We start from the raw sequence: 19,557 nt of genomic DNA, 5'->3' as shown, positions 1-19,557 counted from the left end.
GGCTCGGATCTCGGCGTCCTTCGGCCTGCGGCTGCTGGTCGCCTTCGGTCGGTGGCGCTGCGCCCATTGGCGGGCGGCCTCGGTCCAGCGCCGCGTGATCTGGCGCGCGCCGCCGACGCCGCTCGCGCGGGGAGGCCCGGATCTTGAGGCGCCGCCTGTCGCTGCCCCGCGAGGCTCCGGGAGGGCGCGGCGGGCTCCGTCGCCAGCGGTGCGCTCGAGGCCGCCGACTGCGCGCGGCGGGTGGGAGATCTGGCCGACGGCGCGGACCTGCAGATCCCCTGCCTGCGCGGGCAACGGTCGCTGCTGCTGTGGAGCTTCTTGCGGGCGGTGGCGCCGATGGGCTACGGGCACGTCGATCCCTTCCTGCCACCGCAGCAGCCGCTGCAGGCGGCGGCGTACCACGTCGCGCCGCAGGGGGACTACGGCCAGCCGCAAGCGCAGCCGGCTCCGCGGCCGCCGGGCTGTCCGTACTCGTCGTCCGCTTCGGCGCCGCCGGTCTCGGCGTCTTACCATTCTTCGCCTCCGGCGGCGTCGCCTCCTCCGGTAAGCAGCCCACCTCCGGCGACCCCTCCACCGGAGCCATTTCCGTCATCGCCACCGCCGCCAACACCATTGCCGCCGACGCCGGCATTGTCGCCTCCCCCGCCTGACGCTCCCCCTCCGTCGCTTCCGCCATCGCCGTCGCCGTCACCACCCCCGTCGCCGCCTCAAGCCCCGCCTCCTCCGCTGGCGTCGGACCAACCGCGCGTTCAGCCCCGTGTATACCCATCACCGCCACCGCCGTCACTTCCCCCACCGCCGCCTCCCGCCGTCTCGCCGCCATCACCCGCTCCATCCAACTCACCATCGCCGTCACCTGCTCCAGCTGCACAAGCTCCAGCCCCCGCGCGTGTTGCTGCCCATTCGCCACCCCCGCCGAGAACCGTCTCTCCACCGCCTCCGCACTATCACGTCAAGCCACATTACACGCCACGGTCGCCCCCAAAGTCGCATTCGAACTCGACCCATGCAGCCAGTGGCAGCGGCAAGAACATTGAGATATCGAGGGAGGCGGCCACCACCATTGTAGCACTTGCTGGTCTTGCTATGCTCAGCTTTATTGGCGCCACCATTTGGTTCGTCAAGAAAAAGCGCCGGCGGATAGAGCCTCCGGCGACATTACCCACACAGCAACCAGCTCCTCCTCCACCGCCCAACTACATTCCATCTTCAGCCGGATCCTCACTAGCATCAGGTAAGAGCATAAACACTGGATTGTTTTACGCATTTCCCAATTTATGGCATCAAGCTTATGCTAATTGTTTGTCTTGGTCAGACGGGTTCTACTTAAGGTCACCAGGGTATCCTTTCATGAGGTACAGTACTGGAAGCCATGGTTTTCCGTACTCCCCGGCTGACTCTGGGATTGGGTATTCCCATATGCTGTTCACGCCAGAGAATTTGGCAGCAATCACAGATGACTTTGCAGAGGAGAACCTTTTGGGAGAAGGTGGATTTGGGTGTGTGTTTAAGGGCATTTTGCCGGATGGTCGCCCTGTAGCTGTCAAGAAGCTCAAAGTCGGGAATGGGCAAGGCGAGCGTGAGTTCAAGGCTGAAGTTGATACTATCAGCAGAGTACATCATAGACATTTGGTTTCGTTAGTAGGCTATTGCATTGCGGATGGCCAGCGGATGCTTGTTTATGATTTTGTTCCCAACAACACACTTTATTACCACCTCCATGGTGAGAACATATTTCCTTCGGATCTATTGTCTTCTAACTTTTATTTAATGTCACATTCATTAGCACACTCTAATTATTCATCACTTATATGATCATCAATCATTACGTCTCAAAACTGCAGTAAGTGAAGCAGCGCTTGATTGGCGGACAAGGGTTAAGATTGCAGCTGGAGCAGCCCGAGGAATTGCTTACCTGCATGAAGATTGTAATATTTTTGCTAAACTATTTTTTCAGAGGTCCCCTAATCTTCGATAGTTTTCTTAGCATTTGTCTGTTTTCGTTCATCAGGTCATCCACGTATTATACATAGAGATATTAAATCATCCAATATTTTGTTGGATAACAACTTTGAAGCTCAGGTATGCTGTTATTTGGTGTATGACTCATAAATCTACAATTTCATGTTCTAGTGTGATATTCTGATCATGTTTGTTGTCTAAATTTGTTATCTGAAACTGTCCAGGTTTCTGATTTTGGGCTTGCAAGGTTAGCGGCTGATTCCAATACACATGTCACCACACGTGTCATGGGGACATTTGGGTAATTATTCAAGCAAATCCACACCATCTTGCAAATCTCAGAGTTTATTGGTTAATCTGTGCCCAAATTCTAGTGTAGCTTACATAACTATTATATATCCTCTGCAGGTATTTGGCTCCAGAGTATGCATTGTCAGGGAAGTTGACAGCAAAATCTGATGTATATTCTTTTGGAGTAGTTCTTTTGGAGCTTATTACAGGAAGAAAACCTGTTGATGCTTCTCAGCCATTGGGAGATGAAAGTCTGGTCGAATGGGTGAGTTCATTTTTCTTAATAATGTATGGATTTATTGTTTGTCGCTGTCTCGCTGATGTGAGGTCCTAAAGGGTGCGTCGATTTTCAGTTTTTTAACCTATATATGTTTGATTGAGGGCATCTTACAAGTGCATGATATTCATAGTCATGAGATAGAGATCTACTAATAAATAACATGATTGTGTTGTGAAACTCCAATGGATATGTCTACACTTCTTCAAGCTTTGGCTGTTGATTTCCTGTTCCACAGTATGTTGACTAATATACAATAAGTTGAGGTGGAATGTCTTTTCAGTTCTATCATGCTGTAGCTAAAGCATTAAGCTCTGCTGATGCTTTCGCTAGTTTATTCTTTTCCCTTAGAAGCTGAATGACCCCTGGTTTTCTTTCGTGACATGGGCATTGCTTCTGGCTGTGGCTGTGCATAAGATGTTTAATCCTTTCATTGGTCCCATTTGCATAGCATGTCGACCAAGAGAGTGATCTGGAGGGAATCCAGTTGCTAAAAGTTCCAGGGATTGTAGCTTTAATAAAAGTAGGCAACCTGATTATTCTTCCAGAGTGGCACACAAAAAGTGGCTATAGAGTGCTAGGGACTTATTGAATGCAGTCTTCATACTGCGGCTCCGCATGAAAGAATCTTAGATGTGAACTTGGCAATGACTCAAGCAGCTTGACGCAGGACCAAAGCAAAGACGTGAATTATCATATAATAACTGTTGTGATCATGCAAGGAGCTGATACGTTACACAAATGACACCTAATTGATATAAACATTCCTTCTGGCCATCTTCCGGAGTTAAGGGTTTCATGTTAGCTTCATATATTGTGTGCATAATAAAAGATGCTGGTTTCTAATCCATAGTTGTTTGAAATAGTTGGAAAGTTGCTACGTCTATTTAAATGAAGAATAGGAATGCCATATCCAATCATTGAGACAGGTTGTAACGGATACCATGGTGACTATTTTTGCCCGATGAGTTTTTATGATCTTAACTCAAAACTTCGTGCTGCTGGAAAATTTTCAGGCTCGCCCCCTTCTGCTGAAGGCAATCGAGCATCGGGAATTTGGGGACCTTCCCGACCCAAGGATGGAAAACAGATTCGATGAAAACGAGATGTTTCATATGATAGGAGCTGCAGCTGCATGCATTCGTCATTCTGCAGCGATGAGACCGCGGATGGGGCAGGTAACATACCTTTCAGCATTTTCTCCCCATTTCTGAATGACCGACAACAAAGGACCAAAATGTGACCGAGTGTCCTCATCTCCCAGGTGGTTAGAGCACTAGATAGTTTAGCAGACTCTAACTTGAACAATGGCCTTCAACCCGGCCGCAGCGAGGTGTTCTTAGAGCCGCAGTCGGAGGAGATTAGACTGTTCCAGCTGAGGGAATTCGGCAGCCGGGACTGTAGCGACGAGTTGAGCCAAACCAGCTGGAGAAGCCGAAGAGATTTGTAAACAGATTCGGTACAAGATCATTAACATTCTTTTTTGGCCATTCTTTACATGTAATTATCTCTTTTACATGATTCTTTTTTTTTGTTCCTCCTCCCTGAGGCAATTCTTGTTCCCCACCGGAATAAATTTTGCATTCTTTCAGGAGATAAGTAAATGAATCCTCTTCTTTCCAGTGAAGAATATACAGAAAGTTTGGTTCCTGGCATCCTCTGGTTAAATACTAACAGTGCCTTACAATGCTCTCTTACTGCTCTTTTTGGAGCAGGCCAATGTCCAGTCCAGTTGCTGCCCTTGCACTGCAAGGATATAAAGGGCACGGGGCTGTAAAGTTGCTCACTGGTTGCTTAAGACTCTTCAGGCTCAGTTATGAGCACAAGTGCAATGATTAGCGGTGCTAATTTTATTCGTGGCTCAATTATTCCGCGCCCTACGTTTTGTCAAAAGGCCCGGGGCGGCCACATATCGTTGAGATTTGCATGGATCCCCACCTCTCGCGCGTCGATCAGGATCGGTCGGTCGCCGCGACGCGGCCGCAATGATTTGGAGCGGCAGCCACATGATGGAGAACCGGTGGCAGATGGCAATGTCTTACCAAGAAATACGCGTACGACCTTCGTGGATGGAGGAGCCAGCAACTCCGCACGCCTGTCGGTCGGTGTCGCTCCTCCTTTTTTCTTCTTCTTTTTGCCCCTCTTATTTTGGGTGGGCTTTTATGGGCCAAATTGGCATTAGGACGCTGCAGATCAGGCTTAGTAAAATTCATGTAAAATTGGTCACATTTTACAAGCCAGAAAAGGAATACCTAATCAGGAACCAAAGGAACTCAACACCATTATCAAGAGCCCAAAATAAAGTCCGCGTTGGGTGCTATGCTATACCTACACATACCCGGAGAGATCTGAGTATCTGACAAACAATACTACGAAACAAGTACAGTGGATACGTTTCTAATACCTCAAGTATTCACTAGTAACCGAAAAAAAGGAAAAAGAACACAGGATAATTCACTTGCTCCGCTTGAGGCTGTTTCGTCCTAACTACTTCGACTGATGATAGTCAGAATTTACAACATACAAGCAAACTAAATGTTGGATTAAATCACACCATTAGCTCAATCAGCATTGCAATTCCGAGAAGAATGCTTCCGTAAAACAAACAAAAAGAGATGCTTCGACACCGGCCATCGCTTGAGCTCTGCCGTCGCCTTGCTAATTCCAGCCAGAGCAAGACAAGAGCAGAGCAACACGTGCTCCGAGTCTCCGACTAAAACATGAGGCTCCGCGGAGGCAGAGTCACAGGCTCATAGCAATTCAAGATGACCCAAAAGACTCTCAATTCATAATCTGCGAGATCATGGACGGATGAAAGATGAAGATTTATGCATTTTGTGTTCTAAGTGATATCTGAATAATTGTGCCAATGCCATTTATTTGTGGCTCATTCATATACAAGTTCTATATGTAATAGTACCATGCTAGCTGACGGTTCGCAAATTCGATTTGAAATCAGGAACATGCTGTGAGATATTGAGACCAAGTTGATCGAATTCCTGAAATGTCACTCAGAAAATGGAATTGGACCAATTGCTCCACACGGTGCTCATTCTATGTACTTTTCATAAGGCAGCATATCTAGAAAATAGTGAACAGGACCTTTGAATCGGAACAACCAAACAAGCACACAATAGTGAACAGGACCTTCGAATTTGATTGGTTGATTCTGATGCACAGATCCCAGTTTACTTGAATGCAAGGACAAAGTAAACATTGGATTAGATCACGACAGAAACTCCGTCAGCACTGCGATCCTGAGAGGAATGCTGTGCTAGAGCAGAGCAAGGACTAGTCTAGAAACTAGAGGGGGAAGAGAAGGCGAAAAGGGAGGACCCGAGGAGGAGGGCCTTGACTACGTACTCCAGCTCGACGAACTTGAATGCGATGCCAAGGCAGCAGAAGGGGACAGAGATGTTGGAGCAGGCATGGGGTCTGCGCGGCGACGAGGAGTGGTGCCGGCCGTGCAGAGCTGCGCAGGCCCGCCGCGCGCCGAGCAGCCAGCGGAGGTACCCTGTAAGCCTGTAGTTGCAGCCAATGGTATCGTCCATGTCGCGGCTACTTTGCGCCTTCCCCGTCAATGGGCACCGCGCTCTCTGACCCACCTGTGGCGGCGCTGCTTTAGCGGCATCTCCTGAGTCCTAAGGAGCAAGGGCCGTGAGCGGCGGCGGCCCGCGAGGGGATCCGGATCCCGGAGGCAGCAGCAGGTATCAAGGATTCGACGGAGGATCGCGCTACACGCACGCGACGTCGCAAGTGGAGATCTCCGGCGGCGCCGCGACGCCGCCGGCCGCCATGTCGTCTGTGCAGAATTTTTGTTCGAGGCCCAAGCAGATTATTTCTCATATAGCCCCCCAAGTTTTTCAGAAACCCTCCTAAGTTGGCATATGCACCCCTGGCCCGGTGGCCCCTGGTTTGGATCGGCGCATCCGCCGACGGCTCCGCCACCGTCCTCGCCTGCTTCCGTCGTTCCTGCCGGAAACGCAAAGCTCCATTCTACCCACTACCCGCTTCGTCGCCATCACCGGCTGTTTGCAAGGAGCGGAGAGGAGGGACGCCCGATGAGGAAATCCGGCCACCCGCGGTCTCGAGCTCCACGCGACCGGAATTGGCAGCTTGGTTCGTAGCGAGCCGCGAGCGCCATCTCCGTCTCCTCCCCGAATCACACGGTGTGCCTGACGCAACCGTGACGGTGGCTGCTGGCTCCACCATGAGAGAGCACGACTTCGTCGAACGCCATTGCTGCAAACACAGCGCTGGCCTCTCATCTCGTGTTCTCCCCCGCCTAGAAAATGGATGCTTTGACGCCAGCAATTGCTTGAGCTCTGCTGTCGCCGTGCTAATTCCAACCAGAGCTAGAGCAAGAGCAACATTAGAGCAACACGTGCTCCGATTGAAACAGGAGAATATCTGCGCATGCAGAGTTACGGCGATCCAAGATGACATTTGGCTGTTTTTCCTCTGAACAAGTTTAGGATTATGATGAAGAATCAGAGGTCCTTACATAGCGCAGGAACATGCCAAGTCGACACTAGAGGCAATTTTCAGTATCTGGAGCGTTTAAACGATGGTGCTTGTCATCGGTTAAATTTGTGTTAAGCTCAGAACTTGTTAGGGTATGAAAAACTTTCGTACGCAAGGTTATTACACGTGAGTTTGTTTATGGTGCTGCGACATCATGGAGGAATCACAGATGAAGATTTTCTACGGTATGTGCTCTCAGTGATATCTGAATAATTGTGTTTTTTCAAAAAAATATACCTGAATAATTGTGCTAATGTCATTTATTTGTGATTCGTAAATAAGTTCACTATACAACAGTTTAATGCTGGATGTTTGCAAATTCGCTTCCAAATTGGCAAGATGCTGTGAGATATTGAGACCAAGTTCATCGAATTCCTGAAATGTCACTCAGAAAACGAAATTGGGAAATTATTCTGCAAGGCTCCTATAATTCTACGTTTCCTAAGACGGATCATCTTTGGTGAGCATACATGAAGCAGCATGTATAGAAATTTTTCCAATTAGCCAGCAGATATATTTTCTCATCATCAATGGATGTCGTCACATACATGAACTTGAATTCAAACTTGCAAATTACTTAGCCCCTAACTACCCAGCACAAACAGCTCCACAACAGGATTCCTAAGCAGTAATAAACCGAAGCTTGTCGATTAGATTACAACTTGCAAACATCGAAACCAGGATTAAGTTTTTGGAGCCCAGCTCAGTCACAGCAGGCCATCTGACAGGATTAATACCTCGGGCATAGGTGCATGTAAGTTCTCTTCACCAATCTGTGCCCAAATTCCTTGAGGTGAATAGGCCTTAGTTGTAGCGGATTACTGGTGCTGGTGATCTGACGAAGTTTTACATTTGAGCGTTTGCCGACTCCTCTGCAAGTGAAATAAGAAATACGGTCAGAATGAAGCTACATCACTCTGAGAAACCTAGATATCTTAGTATGTTTGCATAAATCTGTTCCATCCTCTCTTCTTTTTATGATGCGCGCACATCAGACAATGTGCGTACATGAATATTAGTTAGCTCTCTCACAGACAAACAGCTGCATTCATGCTTTGTAAGGACCCTGAATAGCATTGTACTGTGATCATTTCAGCATAAAATTTAGCTGCTTGCTACTTTGTGATAGGATAAAGCTTAAACAAACTAGAGATTTAAAGTGCAGAACAAGTAAAAACATATCATGGTCACTCACCATCTTCATTCAATTTCTTCAACAGCTGGGACTTTTGAGAGAAACGCGTACATTCTAGCAGCAACTGCTTTCCTTATGGCCCATCCATGGTGAGAAGTCAACACCTGAGCATGAACTACTGATGCTGCATCCCTAAGCGTATAATACCAACAATTGATCTCAGTCAATTGCTAAATGTGCATGAAAGGAAAATAAACATGACAGCTCACTAGTGAAAGTTGTAAGTAGCTCAGTGAAACAACATTGCCCTTGTCATTTGTGAACTGGTACTTACTCTATAACCAGAATTTGCTCATGCAGAACCTTAACCATATCAATACCCCGCCTCACTCTAAGCAGATTCCTTGTATGGCTCCCTGGTGGCCTGACAGTGTCCTTCTGAATGTCCAACTCAACCATCGAGGCAATGTTAAAATTGACTTTCCTCCAAAAAAATGTTGAAATTGACTTGGATGCCTAAAGCAAATCATCAACCTGTAACCAGTCCATATGAATGTGTCAGAGAGGAACGCCAAAATAATGCTCAAACATCAATATAGCTAACCAGGCAAGTAGGCAACAATGGGCACAAATTCAGAAAGCAAAAGCAGCAGAACAATTATCAACCACCCAACCCAAGTAAACTAGCTGTACACAAACAATATCGAATGGGGTAGTGAATTATCCACATATAAGTGCCTTATTCTGAGCGATAACTGTCAAAATGTACACTCCTAACTGAAGAGATCTGCGCAATAAACTAGCTGTACACAACATCGACTGGGGTAGTGCCTTATCCACATAGAAGTGCCTTATTCTGAGTAATAAACTCTAAGTTCGACTGATCGTCACAACTACGACATACAAATACGAGCAAACTATATATTGGATTAAATCACACCAGTAGATCAATCAGCAGTTCAGCACTGCAATTCCGATAAGAATGCAGAGCGCAGCAGGAACTGGTCCAGAAACTAGAGGGGAAAGAGAAGACGGGCGAGAGGGAGGAGGTTGCCTTGACGAAACACTCCAGCTCAGCGCACTTCAAGGCGATGCCGAGGCGGCCGGTGAGGATGGATACGTTGGAGCAGGCACGCATGGGACCAGCAACTGCAAGGCGACGATCCGGCCTGCAGACTGAAGAGGAGCAGCCCCGCGGCACGCCTGGTCGTTTCAGCTCACGGGCAGCCAGCATGAGCGGCAGGAGCCTAGTCAACGAATCTTTCAGTGCCATCGCTGCTCTAAACGAATCTTTCAGTATCAGACACCTATCATTCTATGTTTACTAAGGTAGATCATCTTAGGTGAGCACACATGAAGCAGCATATCTAGAATTTAGCAAGGAAATAAGGAAATGCTTCAGACGGGCCGTCCGACGCGACCTCACGAGATCGGACGCATTTTACTTTTACCCCGCACACTAGACCTTGAGTACCTGATGTTTCCTACGAGTAAATCGCCTCAAGTCCGTCTTCTCATTTTTTCTTTTGTCCCCTTCTCTCACCATCGTCGTCTCCCACTCTTATGGCTTCTCTCTCCTTCCCTTTTGAACTCTAGCGTATCTATTTCTCTCAAATAGCTAGATTTTCCGTGACCAGGCAGCAGCTGCAATGCAGAGCTGCGAGATCTTCTTCATGCATGAGATTTGAACTGAGAGATCATCCTCTGTATTTATGTGCTTTTCCCTTCCCTCCATCACTCTCTCTCTCTCTAATCTGTAGAGGAGCTAGGACTCCGACCGCTACCTCCATCTTCGCCAAGTCCATCAAGGAATGGTGGAATCCAAAAGATCCTCTCCTTTCCGCACCATCCTCAGCAAGAGGATGTAGAGTCCGGCCTTCCGTTGGTTATCATGGAGGAGGTAGATGTCCACCACGGGTCTTTGCTGATGGCAGAGTCAAGGAGCAGATTGGATGTTGCAATTGGTGTTTTAAATATTGTGATCGGTGAATATTGAAGTTGTATGTATGATTATTAGATTTTTTTTCTCCCAGATATTACAACGGGTGACTTGTATTGGTGCAAAGCTCTTTCTAAGGTCATGCTCTTTTTTTTATTGCTGCATGAAGGATGCTACTTTCCACTGGATTTTTTCTCTCTAGAAAGCGAGCAATTATTTTCATATTTCTTGATGTTGCAAACTATGTTTAAATATGTTAAATATGTTACTAAATAAAGTTTTGATCTTGCATACTGTATTTCTAGATGTTGCGAAAGATCGCCTGAAGAAAATTTTGAATGTTGCATGCAACATGATATGCATGTTGCGGTGGGAATTTTTCTCCTAAAATCGGATGGCAGGAGTTATTTTATTTTCTGTACATGATATTTTTATGTGGCATGCGGTGATTTCTAATGTTGCAATAGTTATATTTTAATATTGCGACGAAGTGTTGGATGAAAAAATTCTCATCGGACGTTGGAGCGCCAGTAGCTCCGATTTAACAATCAGCCGGCAGATATATTTCCTCATCATCGATGGATGTTGTCACATACATGAAATTTTGAGTTCAGACTTGCAAATTGTTTACTCAACTATCCATCACAAACAACTCCAGAGCAGGATTGCTTAGTAGTAGATAATAACTAGGATAGAGTTTGTGGAGCCCAGCTCACAGCAGACCACCTGACTGGATCAGTACATCGATCGTAGGTATCTGTAAGTTCCCTTCACCAATCTATGCCCAAATGCCTTGAGGTGAACAGGTCTTCGACGTAGCGGATTTGGTGCTGATGACCTGACGAAGTTATGCATTTGTGCCTTTTCCCGACTCCTCTGCAAGTGAGCCCGTTTTCCCGTTTCCCCGCGTAGCCCAGCAATTATCAGGAATTTAGCCCAGCAATTCACATGAATTTAGCCCGAGATGAAACCAATTGGGCTTATCCGTCAATCCGGCCACTGTCCGACCGTTCTTGCTCCCCCACGCACGGAGAGACCCCCAAGGCGCCGCTGCCGCTGCACATCTCGCCCCGTCGCCCGTCCCCGTCCCTCGTCACCAAACAGGAGAGCACCGTCCTCCGGTCCTCCCCTCTCGCTCGCTATCCTACCCCCGCCCGAGGAGGCGAGCAGGCAGGCGCGGCGCAGGAAGGCGGCGGCGCTGGCCGGCGGCGGCTCTTGCCAGCGGCGGCGCGGGCTGCTTGCCAGGGAGGCGCTCAGGAGGGCACCAGCGCAGGCCGGCGGCCGAGCGGGTGGTGCTGGACAGTGGCGGCGCCTTCGACCGGCCGAGAAGGCGCCGAGGTTTGTGTGCGGCATGATTCCCTGATGCTCCTTCTCTTCTCCTTTTCTTCGTCTATTCCATGGCTGCCTGGTGCCGCCGAGCCGTGTACGAGGTCCCCGTCGGGTATAGATTCCCCGAGCGGGGGCGGGGCTGGGGAGGAAACCTCCCCCGCGAGCGTTGGCTTGGATGGGGACGGGGAATTATCTGACTCGCGGGGACGGGGATGGGGAAGCGATCCTCGGCGAGGAATTCCCCGTTGGCCGTTGCCATCCCTAGTGTGACCGGCTTTATGCTCCAGATAGTTTTGAGCGGGTTCAAACTCCACTATAAACCCACCTTTTAAACCTCTTCGGCTTCAGTATTTACGTATACATAGCTTGGAAGACGGAAAGAGGGTTCCATGCGCCATTGCCCTTCCTTGACGTTTTCTTAACCAAGGACGAACTGTTCGTAATCAAGTCCATATGCTTGTTTTGGCATTAAAGTCGAATGGCGAATGATTGATGGGGTGTGATTTGATTTAAGTCTCAATTGGAAAGCAATTTCTAGGCACAAAAGATGAGAGTTCTGTGGAGAAACTGAGAGGAAATAAGTGTTTCAATTATAGGTTAGAATTATATCTCTAGGGAAACGATTCTCCGACAAGGATTAGGGATGAATGCCTGTTCTTTTAAACACGTCTTCTTAAACAACAGCTGCTCTGTTGCACTTTTGGTGTAAATCATGAATCATCTATGTTGTCTTGCCTGCTGATTTCATAATGTTGATAACACAGGGCCAGGTAGGGGGCCATGTCTTCTACAAAGAGAGGAGGTGCTCGCAGTGGACGTGGACGTGGAAGAGGTGCTGCGGCAAAAGATGATATGGGTCATCTCGAAACCTCTGCACCTTCTTCTCCAAGTACTACCTCTGATAGAGAAGAGAATGCTACATTTATTCCAAGACAATCCCCAGCTTGCTATGTAGGACCATCAGAACCATCCAGCACATTACTCAACCCAAAGATTAACCACCGCTCCGATGCGATTTTTGGGGATCAGGTTCGTCTGATGACATTGAATTTCGTTATATAGCTCATAAGAAGTTACGTAAGACTAAATTATACAATATTACTGAAATATGAATATTGCAGGCTGTGGAGCAGTTAAAGTTACGTCATCACAAGCCTTTAAAATTTCATGAGAGATATCGCCCTTATCTGAGGGATGCAGGTTTGCTTGGGCTCTCACAAGTATGCCACAAGATGCCTCAGTTGGACAAAGCGTTGATTACTGCCCTTGTTGAGCGTTGGAGGCCAGAGACCCATAGCTTCCACTTGGCCTGTGGGGAGATCACTGTTACACTTCAGGATGTTGCAATGTTGTTTGCTCTTCCTATTGATGGCCGTCCGGTTTGTTCTACCACTGATCATGATTATGCGCAAGTGGTCCTTGATTGTTTTGGTCAGGACGCAAGGGGGCCAGCAATGCCTGGAAAATCCTTCCTGCATTATAAATGGCTTAAGAAGAACTTCTATGAATTACCAGAGGAGGCAGATGACATGACAGTCGAAAGGCATGTTCGAGCATATATCCTGAGCCTGTTATGTGGGGTGCTCTTTCCTGATGGGACAGGAAGGATGAGCCTGATATATCTTCCTCTGATTGCTGATCTTTCACGTGTTAGCACATACAGCTGGGGTTCTGCAGTTCTGGCATTCCTATACCGGTCTCTTTGTTCTGTTGCCTCCTCCCACAACATCAAGAACATTGGGGGTTCATTGCTTCTATTGCAGCTTTGGAGTTGGGAGCGGTTTCATGTTGGCAGACCACTGGTTCGGTCTCCATGCGCAGAGTCAGGTATCGAGCAGGACTTACCCCCAATTGGCTTCCGTTGGGTGGGAGCTCGCACACAAAGTGACAATGCTACTCGCTCCCTTAAGCAGTACAGAGATGAGCTGAACCTGCAGCGAGTAGATCAGGTGAAGTGGGAGCCCTACCTGTTTGTAGAGTCCTCAGCCCTACCCCCACTTTGTACAAGAGATACAGACCTGTGGCTTACACAAGCTCCACTAATAAACTTCCCTATAGTTGAGATGTATTTGCCCGAGCGAGTGATGCGGCAATTTGGCCTTCGTCAGTGCATTCCACCACCTTTTCGGCCTACGCTACAGTCATTGCATCGTATTAGTCGACGTGGCAGAGAACGCGAGAACTGGGAAGAAACACACCATGAGTATATCCAGGAATGGGAAGCTCGACGACAGCGCATATTTCGAGATACAGAGCAATATGATCCATCTTCTTATGAGGAGTACCTGAGCTGGTACTCAGGAGCCACACGACGGTACATTGTCCCAGCAACCAGTGATGATGCTGAAGCAGGACCTTTGCCTCCAGCTGGTGATTCCTTGGATCTTCAGAATCAAGACAAGTCTCCATTGATCCGCAAAGCGGTAAACTAAAATTACCTTTTCAGTTCATAATATCATTTTGCTGGAGTTGATGTTCAAGCAGTTATTTGCAAGACTTGAATATAGTTTCTCATTCCAATTACTATATACATATTGTCAAATCAATATTCAATTTCAAGTCTTTCCTAACTCTTGTAGGTCGATAAACTGGAAGGTATGGTTGAGAGGGCCAAGAGAGCCATGACATCTACAGCTGATACGACCACCCAAGCCTTGGTTGCTGAGTTTCTGCATGGGTTTCAAGATGTCCTGCAAGACCTTAGTGAGGTCAGTACTAGTCCACATGTTGACAGAGTTGCCAGTCAGCAGACACCTCAGGTTTTACTTGGAGCAGAACAAAACATAGGTGCCAACCAAGAAGATCAACACCAGGAAGATGAAGAATATGAAGAATTTAACACATTGGAGCACGCTTCGTTGACCCTCGAGCCTATGGATGAGGAAAACGAGTTATCAAACAATGTGCTCTCTGAACATCCTTCACTAGGAGTGGAGGAAAACTGTGATTCAGCTGCCCCAGCCACTGAGAACTATGATACAGCCACTGCTGCGACTAACTTGGTACAGCCCAGCGAGGATCTTCAGCAGGATGAACATCTAGAGGATCACCCTGAAATAGAGCAGACTATATTTATGGTGGAACCAAAGTGTGAGGAAGATGATGGTTCGAACTTTGTGCTCCCATCGAGTCCTCCAGAACTGATGCTGGAGGAGCAGGGCGACTCACCAGCCGAGGAACAGGGCGACTTGGCTGTTCTAGGTACTGAATCATGTACTGTACAACAGAGCCTTGAAGGAGAGGCCGAGGATCAGGAAAACACTGACACAGCTGAGCATGATGGCTTGATGGTGGAGCATACGGATGAGGAAAACAACAACAATTGTAATGGTGTTTCTTCTTCCTGCCCAGCGTCATCTGCCATAGTTGATCCCATCCAAATCAAGCAGTGATCATCCCTGTGTTACCTATGTAGGGATTAGATGCGATTTAGCAATTTATTTGCAGATTTAACATGAGATGTTAGTTCGTTTTGTTGCTAGCAGTACTGGGTTGATGCTGTGACTTGTTTTTGTTGTGGATGCCTGGTAATTTGGACAATACGTTTGAGTTCTTATTAGTTATTACCGGATCCATTTTACAGGCAAAATTACACTAGCCAATCCACTTGTACGTTGGCGAAATGACCACCCTACTTATGTATCCGTCGTCATCTTTTTGCAGGACCAATGGTCATAGTTGGTAGCTATGTTTTTTGTAAAAAATAAAATAAAATAAAGCTTATCGACAGTACTGAAACCGGCGTGTGGGCTATGGCTCATGGGGATGATGGCCCAATATGGAAGTGTTCCAGAGGCCGCCTGAGACAAGTCCAGTCCAACCTTGGCGAGGTGCTACTACCGAGCCGAGTCCGAGTGCTCCCGGAGGACACGTGTCAGCCGCGCCAGCAGTCCGCCGATAAAACTCCGCGTGCGCGCTTCCGTTCCGGTCCACGGCGCCACCGTTTTCTTTCTTTCTCCGGTTTGCCACGCTACGCCCGCGCTTCGTCCGTTCTGCGCACACGCCTCTCGCCGTCTCGGCCTCGCGAAAGAGAGATAGAGAAGGGAGAATCGTTCGCGCGTCCTCCCTCCACGGAACCCTAGAGGACGAGCAGATAAGCAGCTGGAGTCGAGCCCGCGATCGTGGTTGTTCCTGGTCCAATCGCAGCCATGGATTTCAGGAAGGTGCTCGATAACACCGTCCGGGAGATGTAAGAGCAAGCCGCCATCTCTTCCGATTCCTTTTCCTCTGCTTTGTGAAGAGAAATTTTTCCTATGTAAAGGAATTTTGGTTAAGCAACTTTTCCTTTTTACCTTCTATTTGTGAAGAAAGAGGGAGGTGAACCTCAAGGTCCTCAAGGTGCCGGAAATCGAGCAAAAGGTTGGGGGTTTTCTTCTCCGGATTCTGCCCGATGTCGTCAATTTCTTGTTTCGATTTGTTTGGGTCACGAGTGTTTCTTTAACTGCAGGTTCTTGATGCCACAAGCGAGGAACCATGGGGACCTCACGGGTCCGACTTGGCGGACATTGCCCGGGCCACCAAAAGATAGTGGGCGCCAAAGCTCAATTTTCACCCCACCTCACTTTTTTTTTAAAAAAATAGTGTATCATTCTATATTATGATTTTGGCTGCAGTGGTGAATGTGCAATGATCATGAATGTGCTGTGGCGACGGCTGGGGGACACTGGTGCGAATTGGCGTCAGGTGTATAAGGTCAGGTTTTTAGAGAGATGATAATATGGAGTTAATTGCTGATGGATTGTTTGTATTGTTCTTAACAACTTGTTCTTTTATCTCTTTTACAGGCATTGGCTGTCATTGAGTATCTCCTTGCTAATGGTACTGAACGTGCTGTCGATGAAATTACTGACAATAGCTCACAGATTGCGGTATGTGCCATCAGCTTGCTTTCTGTGAAGTTTCACTGCTTATAAAAACTGACCTGGTCTGACATTTGCTTTTTATGGGAAGAAACTTACGAGTTTCGAGTATTTGGAGTCTAATGGAAAAGATGTTGGGCTCAACGTGCGAAAGAAGGCTGAAACAGTTCTATCCATTGTAGATGACAGGGAGAAACTTCAACAAGTCAGGGAGAAGGCTGCTGCTACGAGGGATAAGTAAGGCATTCACGTCTGACTTACTGACGCAGCACCGTTCTTTTAGCAGATTAGCAGAATTCTCATCTTGACATGGATGGACCTCATGTGTAGGTACTTCGGTTTGTCATCGACTGGGGTAACATACAAGTCAAGCGCAACATCATTTGGCAGTGGCAGCCACTCGTCTGGTGGTCGCTATGGGAGTACACATAGTTCAAAGGAAGCTGATGCATCCAGGGATAGCTACAGAGGCAACATCCGTAAAGAACCAATTTCGGATTTTAGAAGCACTAGACAAATGTCGATAGGACACACGAGCAGTACAACTGACTATAAGTCAAGAAAGGGACAAGGGCATCGCAGGATGTACCTCTCTAATCCTTATTGTTGGTGTTTTTTTTGTCTACTTACTGAGCAATGAATTAAAGATCATCAAATTCACTCTTAAGTGTTCATTGTGGTAAGATAATTCTTTTCATTGTGGTATGTTGTAGAAATCAAGTTTCCTCAACATCACACCTAAAATCATCATCAAATCTTAGCTCCACATCTGGAGGCCCAAGTTCACAGAAAGTGAACAACGAAGATGACAAAGACTTCAACCCACGAGGGCCTTCCGCATCTGGTCCGTATTCCTACTTCATCTCCAACATTCTATTGTGATTGTATTATTAGAGTGGTTCCTTTCTGCTGGTAGCCATTTGTTATTTTGCAATGTGTGTTTTGATGCTGGCGTCACACTGCTTCTGGTTATCAGATAGTGACATAAGACGCACAGAATTTTCTATGAATTTATTTTGATGTGCCCACATACATCATTTGTTGTTGGACATTTTACTAATCTCTATCTTTGAAATGAATTGAACAGCTACTGCAAGCTATAATCACGTGGATCTCTTTGGACAAAATTTAATGGATAACCTTGTTGACACGACTGCATCTACTTCAAGAGCACTGCCGAATGTTGGAACTGCTTCTTTGCCAGAAGTTGATTTATTTGCTGATACAGATTTCCAGTCTGCTAATGCTCCACTAGAGTCAGCATCTGCTTCTCGCTCTCAGGTTTATCCTAGCCTAATGTCCAGTGATATTTTTACTAATTCATTTTACTTTACGTCTCTTATAGTTCTTTATGATTTATCCTACATAAATATGGTACAGAAATTTTCTCATGGTAAAAGAAAATAATAACTGAAAAGGACTGTAAGTTATGGGGACACACTTTGTTAATGACACAGTAATGGATTTCACAACATTGCATTGGTACATGAGGAATTTATTCTATTTTGTATGGATCTACATGATTGACACTTTGCATACTTAATCAGCGAAACCCTTGGTAACATTACAATTCCATTGCTTCTTATATTATCATCAATTTTCTAACACTCTGCTTCTTTCCAGATATTATCACATGAAAATATTGATCTATTTGCGGGCAGATCATCATTTGCTGGTTCTGCTAATTCAGATACAGAATTCTCAGTACGCGGTAGCCCTAATAAATCTTCAGACCTTAATCTATCTTCCCTTACACATTCCAATGCCTCTGCTTTTGATCTGTTTCAACCATCCTTTGTGACATCATTCCCTTCATACACCGAGTTCTCAGTGCATAACACCCCAAGCAAATCCAAAAAAAACTCGCATCAGCATTCCAGCGCTGCAGATTTTGATCCTTTTGCTGCAATTCCAGTGAAGACTCTTGATGAATCTGACTCCTTCAGTGCATTCTCTTCAAATACAGCCTCAGGTCAAACTAAAACGGAAAGTGTAAAATGTTCTGATCGTAGTCCTTTTGAGGAGCTGAATTTTGGTGCCTTCACTTCACATAGGGAATCGCCTAGAACAATTGCCACCAAACTCATGAATAAGTCCCCCACAAAGCTGGAGCCGGCCTCTATGTCAGAATCAAAATCAGATGTGAAGAAAGGGGCTTTCCAGGTCAAGTCTGGCATATGGGCTGATTCTTTGAGTCGTGGGCTCATCGATTTGAATATAACTGCCTGTAAGTATCTCTACGTTATTCCACTAAAAAAAGTATCTGCTCTTTTTTTATGCATGCAGCATGCTTTTGGTGGTTCCCTGCATTTCACTTTTCTGGTATAGAAACTTTATTAGCTGTATCAAAGCATGAGTATACATATCATGAGCTGCAGTCCAAGTGCCACACGCTCTCTATTAGTAGGAACAAAATTTGCCTCAAGTAAACATACTTTAAGACTGTACTGTGTGTTTTTATACATAAATGATGCCTATTATGCCCTAATCAGTTCGCAAAAAAACTGGAGGCTACATTACACTCGGTACAGTAAGACTGCAGGAGAAAGGAGTTGAGCAAGCTTACGAGTACATGTTCTTGTAGCTTATGAGTGTTTATTGTTTAATCATTATATGCAGCAAAGAAGATCGATCTTTCAGATGTAGGGGTTGTTGGGCAATTGAGCGACGGATCTGAGGATAAAGGCCCAGCTGTTCCGTGGTGCACGGGGACAACAATGGGCACCGGATCAGGCCTGCAAGGCATGTCTGGTTCTCCATCGCCCGCAGGATCCACGGGTGGAACCGGTAATTTCCAGCAGCAGCAGTTTGGAAGCTTCAAGTGATCCTAACTCCGGATGTTCTTGGGTGAGAGTGTATCGTTATCCACGGTTCTTGCAGAGTTGCAGTACCCGACTTCCTGGATCATTTATGCAGTATTTCTCCTGACATCTCACCAATGATCAGGTGTTTCTGAGATGGCTAGTTCTGGTATTGCAAAATAACTGTCATCTTCGTGGAATCGTGGTGTTCAAGAAAAAAATATTCGCCCTTGATGTTCTTTAGTTTTGTATCTGTTAGCTCATCCAAAGTAAATATGTATGTGCGCACAGATAGTGCAAGCAGGAATCCTGTAACTTTACCTCCTCTATTGTATAGTGTACACCCGAAATTAGGCATTTCGCGTTGGCTACGGATGAATATGATATCACTCATTTTTTTAGTAAATATCCAGAGTGATAATCTGTGGAATGTCACTATA

The 19,557-nt window shown here is 46.7% G+C and overlaps 3 protein-coding genes and 1 pseudogene across 4 annotated transcripts; 3 read left to right on the top strand and 1 right to left on the bottom strand.

Moving 5' to 3' along the window:
* Nucleotides 1–336: 336 nt before the first annotated feature.
* On the top strand, nt 337–4,185 carry LOC112893348 (proline-rich receptor-like protein kinase PERK8). The gene is made up of 8 exons (XM_025960628.1): nt 337–1,234; nt 1,316–1,723; nt 1,845–1,928; nt 2,012–2,082; nt 2,187–2,263; nt 2,371–2,518; nt 3,547–3,708; nt 3,795–4,185. The coding sequence occupies exons 1-8, from the start codon at nt 337–339 to the stop codon at nt 3,978–3,980; spliced, it is 2,034 nt and encodes a 677-aa protein (XP_025816413.1). The 3' UTR covers nt 3,981–4,185.
* Nucleotides 4,186–7,819: 3,634 nt separating this feature from the next.
* LOC112892387 lies at nt 7,820–9,462 on the bottom strand (annotated as a pseudogene).
* A 1,319-nt stretch (nt 9,463–10,781) lies between these two features.
* LOC112893347 (serine/threonine-protein phosphatase 7 long form homolog) lies at nt 10,782–15,045 on the top strand. The gene is made up of 4 exons (XM_025960627.1): nt 10,782–11,466; nt 12,222–12,486; nt 12,579–13,880; nt 14,037–15,045. The coding sequence occupies exons 2-4, from the start codon at nt 12,238–12,240 to the stop codon at nt 14,847–14,849; spliced, it is 2,364 nt and encodes a 787-aa protein (XP_025816412.1). The 5' UTR covers nt 10,782–11,466; nt 12,222–12,237; the 3' UTR covers nt 14,850–15,045.
* Nucleotides 15,046–15,402: 357 nt separating this feature from the next.
* LOC112893213 (clathrin interactor EPSIN 1-like) lies at nt 15,403–19,523 on the top strand. Of its 2 annotated transcripts, none has more exons than XM_025960417.1 (11): nt 15,403–15,646; nt 15,765–15,816; nt 15,905–15,984; nt 16,071–16,149; nt 16,242–16,325; nt 16,506–16,553; nt 16,647–16,901; nt 17,030–17,160; nt 17,404–17,597; nt 17,940–18,543; nt 18,936–19,523. In XM_025960417.1, the coding sequence occupies exons 4-11, from the start codon at nt 16,094–16,096 to the stop codon at nt 19,139–19,141; spliced, it is 1,578 nt and encodes a 525-aa protein (XP_025816202.1). In that variant the 5' UTR covers nt 15,403–15,646; nt 15,765–15,816; nt 15,905–15,984; nt 16,071–16,093; the 3' UTR covers nt 19,142–19,523. The 2 variants fall into 2 exon arrangements, with proteins under 2 accessions (XP_025816202.1, XP_025816201.1); XM_025960416.1 differs by having other exon boundaries at nt 16,408–16,553.
* The last annotated feature ends 34 nt before the right edge of the window (nt 19,524–19,557 follow it).

Source organism: Panicum hallii, chromosome 5 (assembly GCF_002211085.1).
Source record: "Panicum hallii strain FIL2 chromosome 5, PHallii_v3.1, whole genome shotgun sequence".
Taxonomy (NCBI): Eukaryota; Viridiplantae; Streptophyta; class Magnoliopsida; order Poales; family Poaceae; genus Panicum; species Panicum hallii.
Note: the sequence above shows the minus strand (reverse complement) of the source record. Positions and strands in the feature narration are given on the sequence as shown.

What these genes read in the sequence shown, in the direction of transcription:
- LOC112893348 (XM_025960628.1), top strand. Translation starts at nt 337, where the DNA reads ATGGGCTACGGGCACGTCGATCCCTTCCTGCCACCGCAGCAGCCGCTG. An exon ending in ACTTTATTACCACCTCCATG is followed by an intron (nt 1,724 to 1,844) that starts GTGAGAACATAT and finishes TCAAAACTGCAG; the next exon opens with TAAGTGAAGCAGCGCTTGAT. An exon ending in TGCTTACCTGCATGAAGATT is followed by an intron (nt 1,929 to 2,011) that starts GTAATATTTTTG and finishes TTCGTTCATCAG; the next exon opens with GTCATCCACGTATTATACAT.
- LOC112893347 (XM_025960627.1), top strand. Translation starts at nt 12,238, where the DNA reads ATGTCTTCTACAAAGAGAGGAGGTGCTCGCAGTGGACGTGGACGTGGA. An exon ending in ATGCGATTTTTGGGGATCAG is followed by an intron (nt 12,487 to 12,578) that starts GTTCGTCTGATG and finishes TGAATATTGCAG; the next exon opens with GCTGTGGAGCAGTTAAAGTT. An exon ending in CTCCATTGATCCGCAAAGCG is followed by an intron (nt 13,881 to 14,036) that starts GTAAACTAAAAT and finishes TAACTCTTGTAG; the next exon opens with GTCGATAAACTGGAAGGTAT.
- LOC112893213 (XM_025960416.1), top strand. Translation starts at nt 15,606, where the DNA reads ATGGATTTCAGGAAGGTGCTCGATAACACCGTCCGGGAGAT. An exon ending in GATAACACCGTCCGGGAGAT is followed by an intron (nt 15,647 to 15,764) that starts GTAAGAGCAAGC and finishes CTATTTGTGAAG; the next exon opens with AAAGAGGGAGGTGAACCTCA. An exon ending in ACGAGGGCCTTCCGCATCTG is followed by an intron (nt 17,161 to 17,403) that starts GTCCGTATTCCT and finishes TGAATTGAACAG; the next exon opens with CTACTGCAAGCTATAATCAC.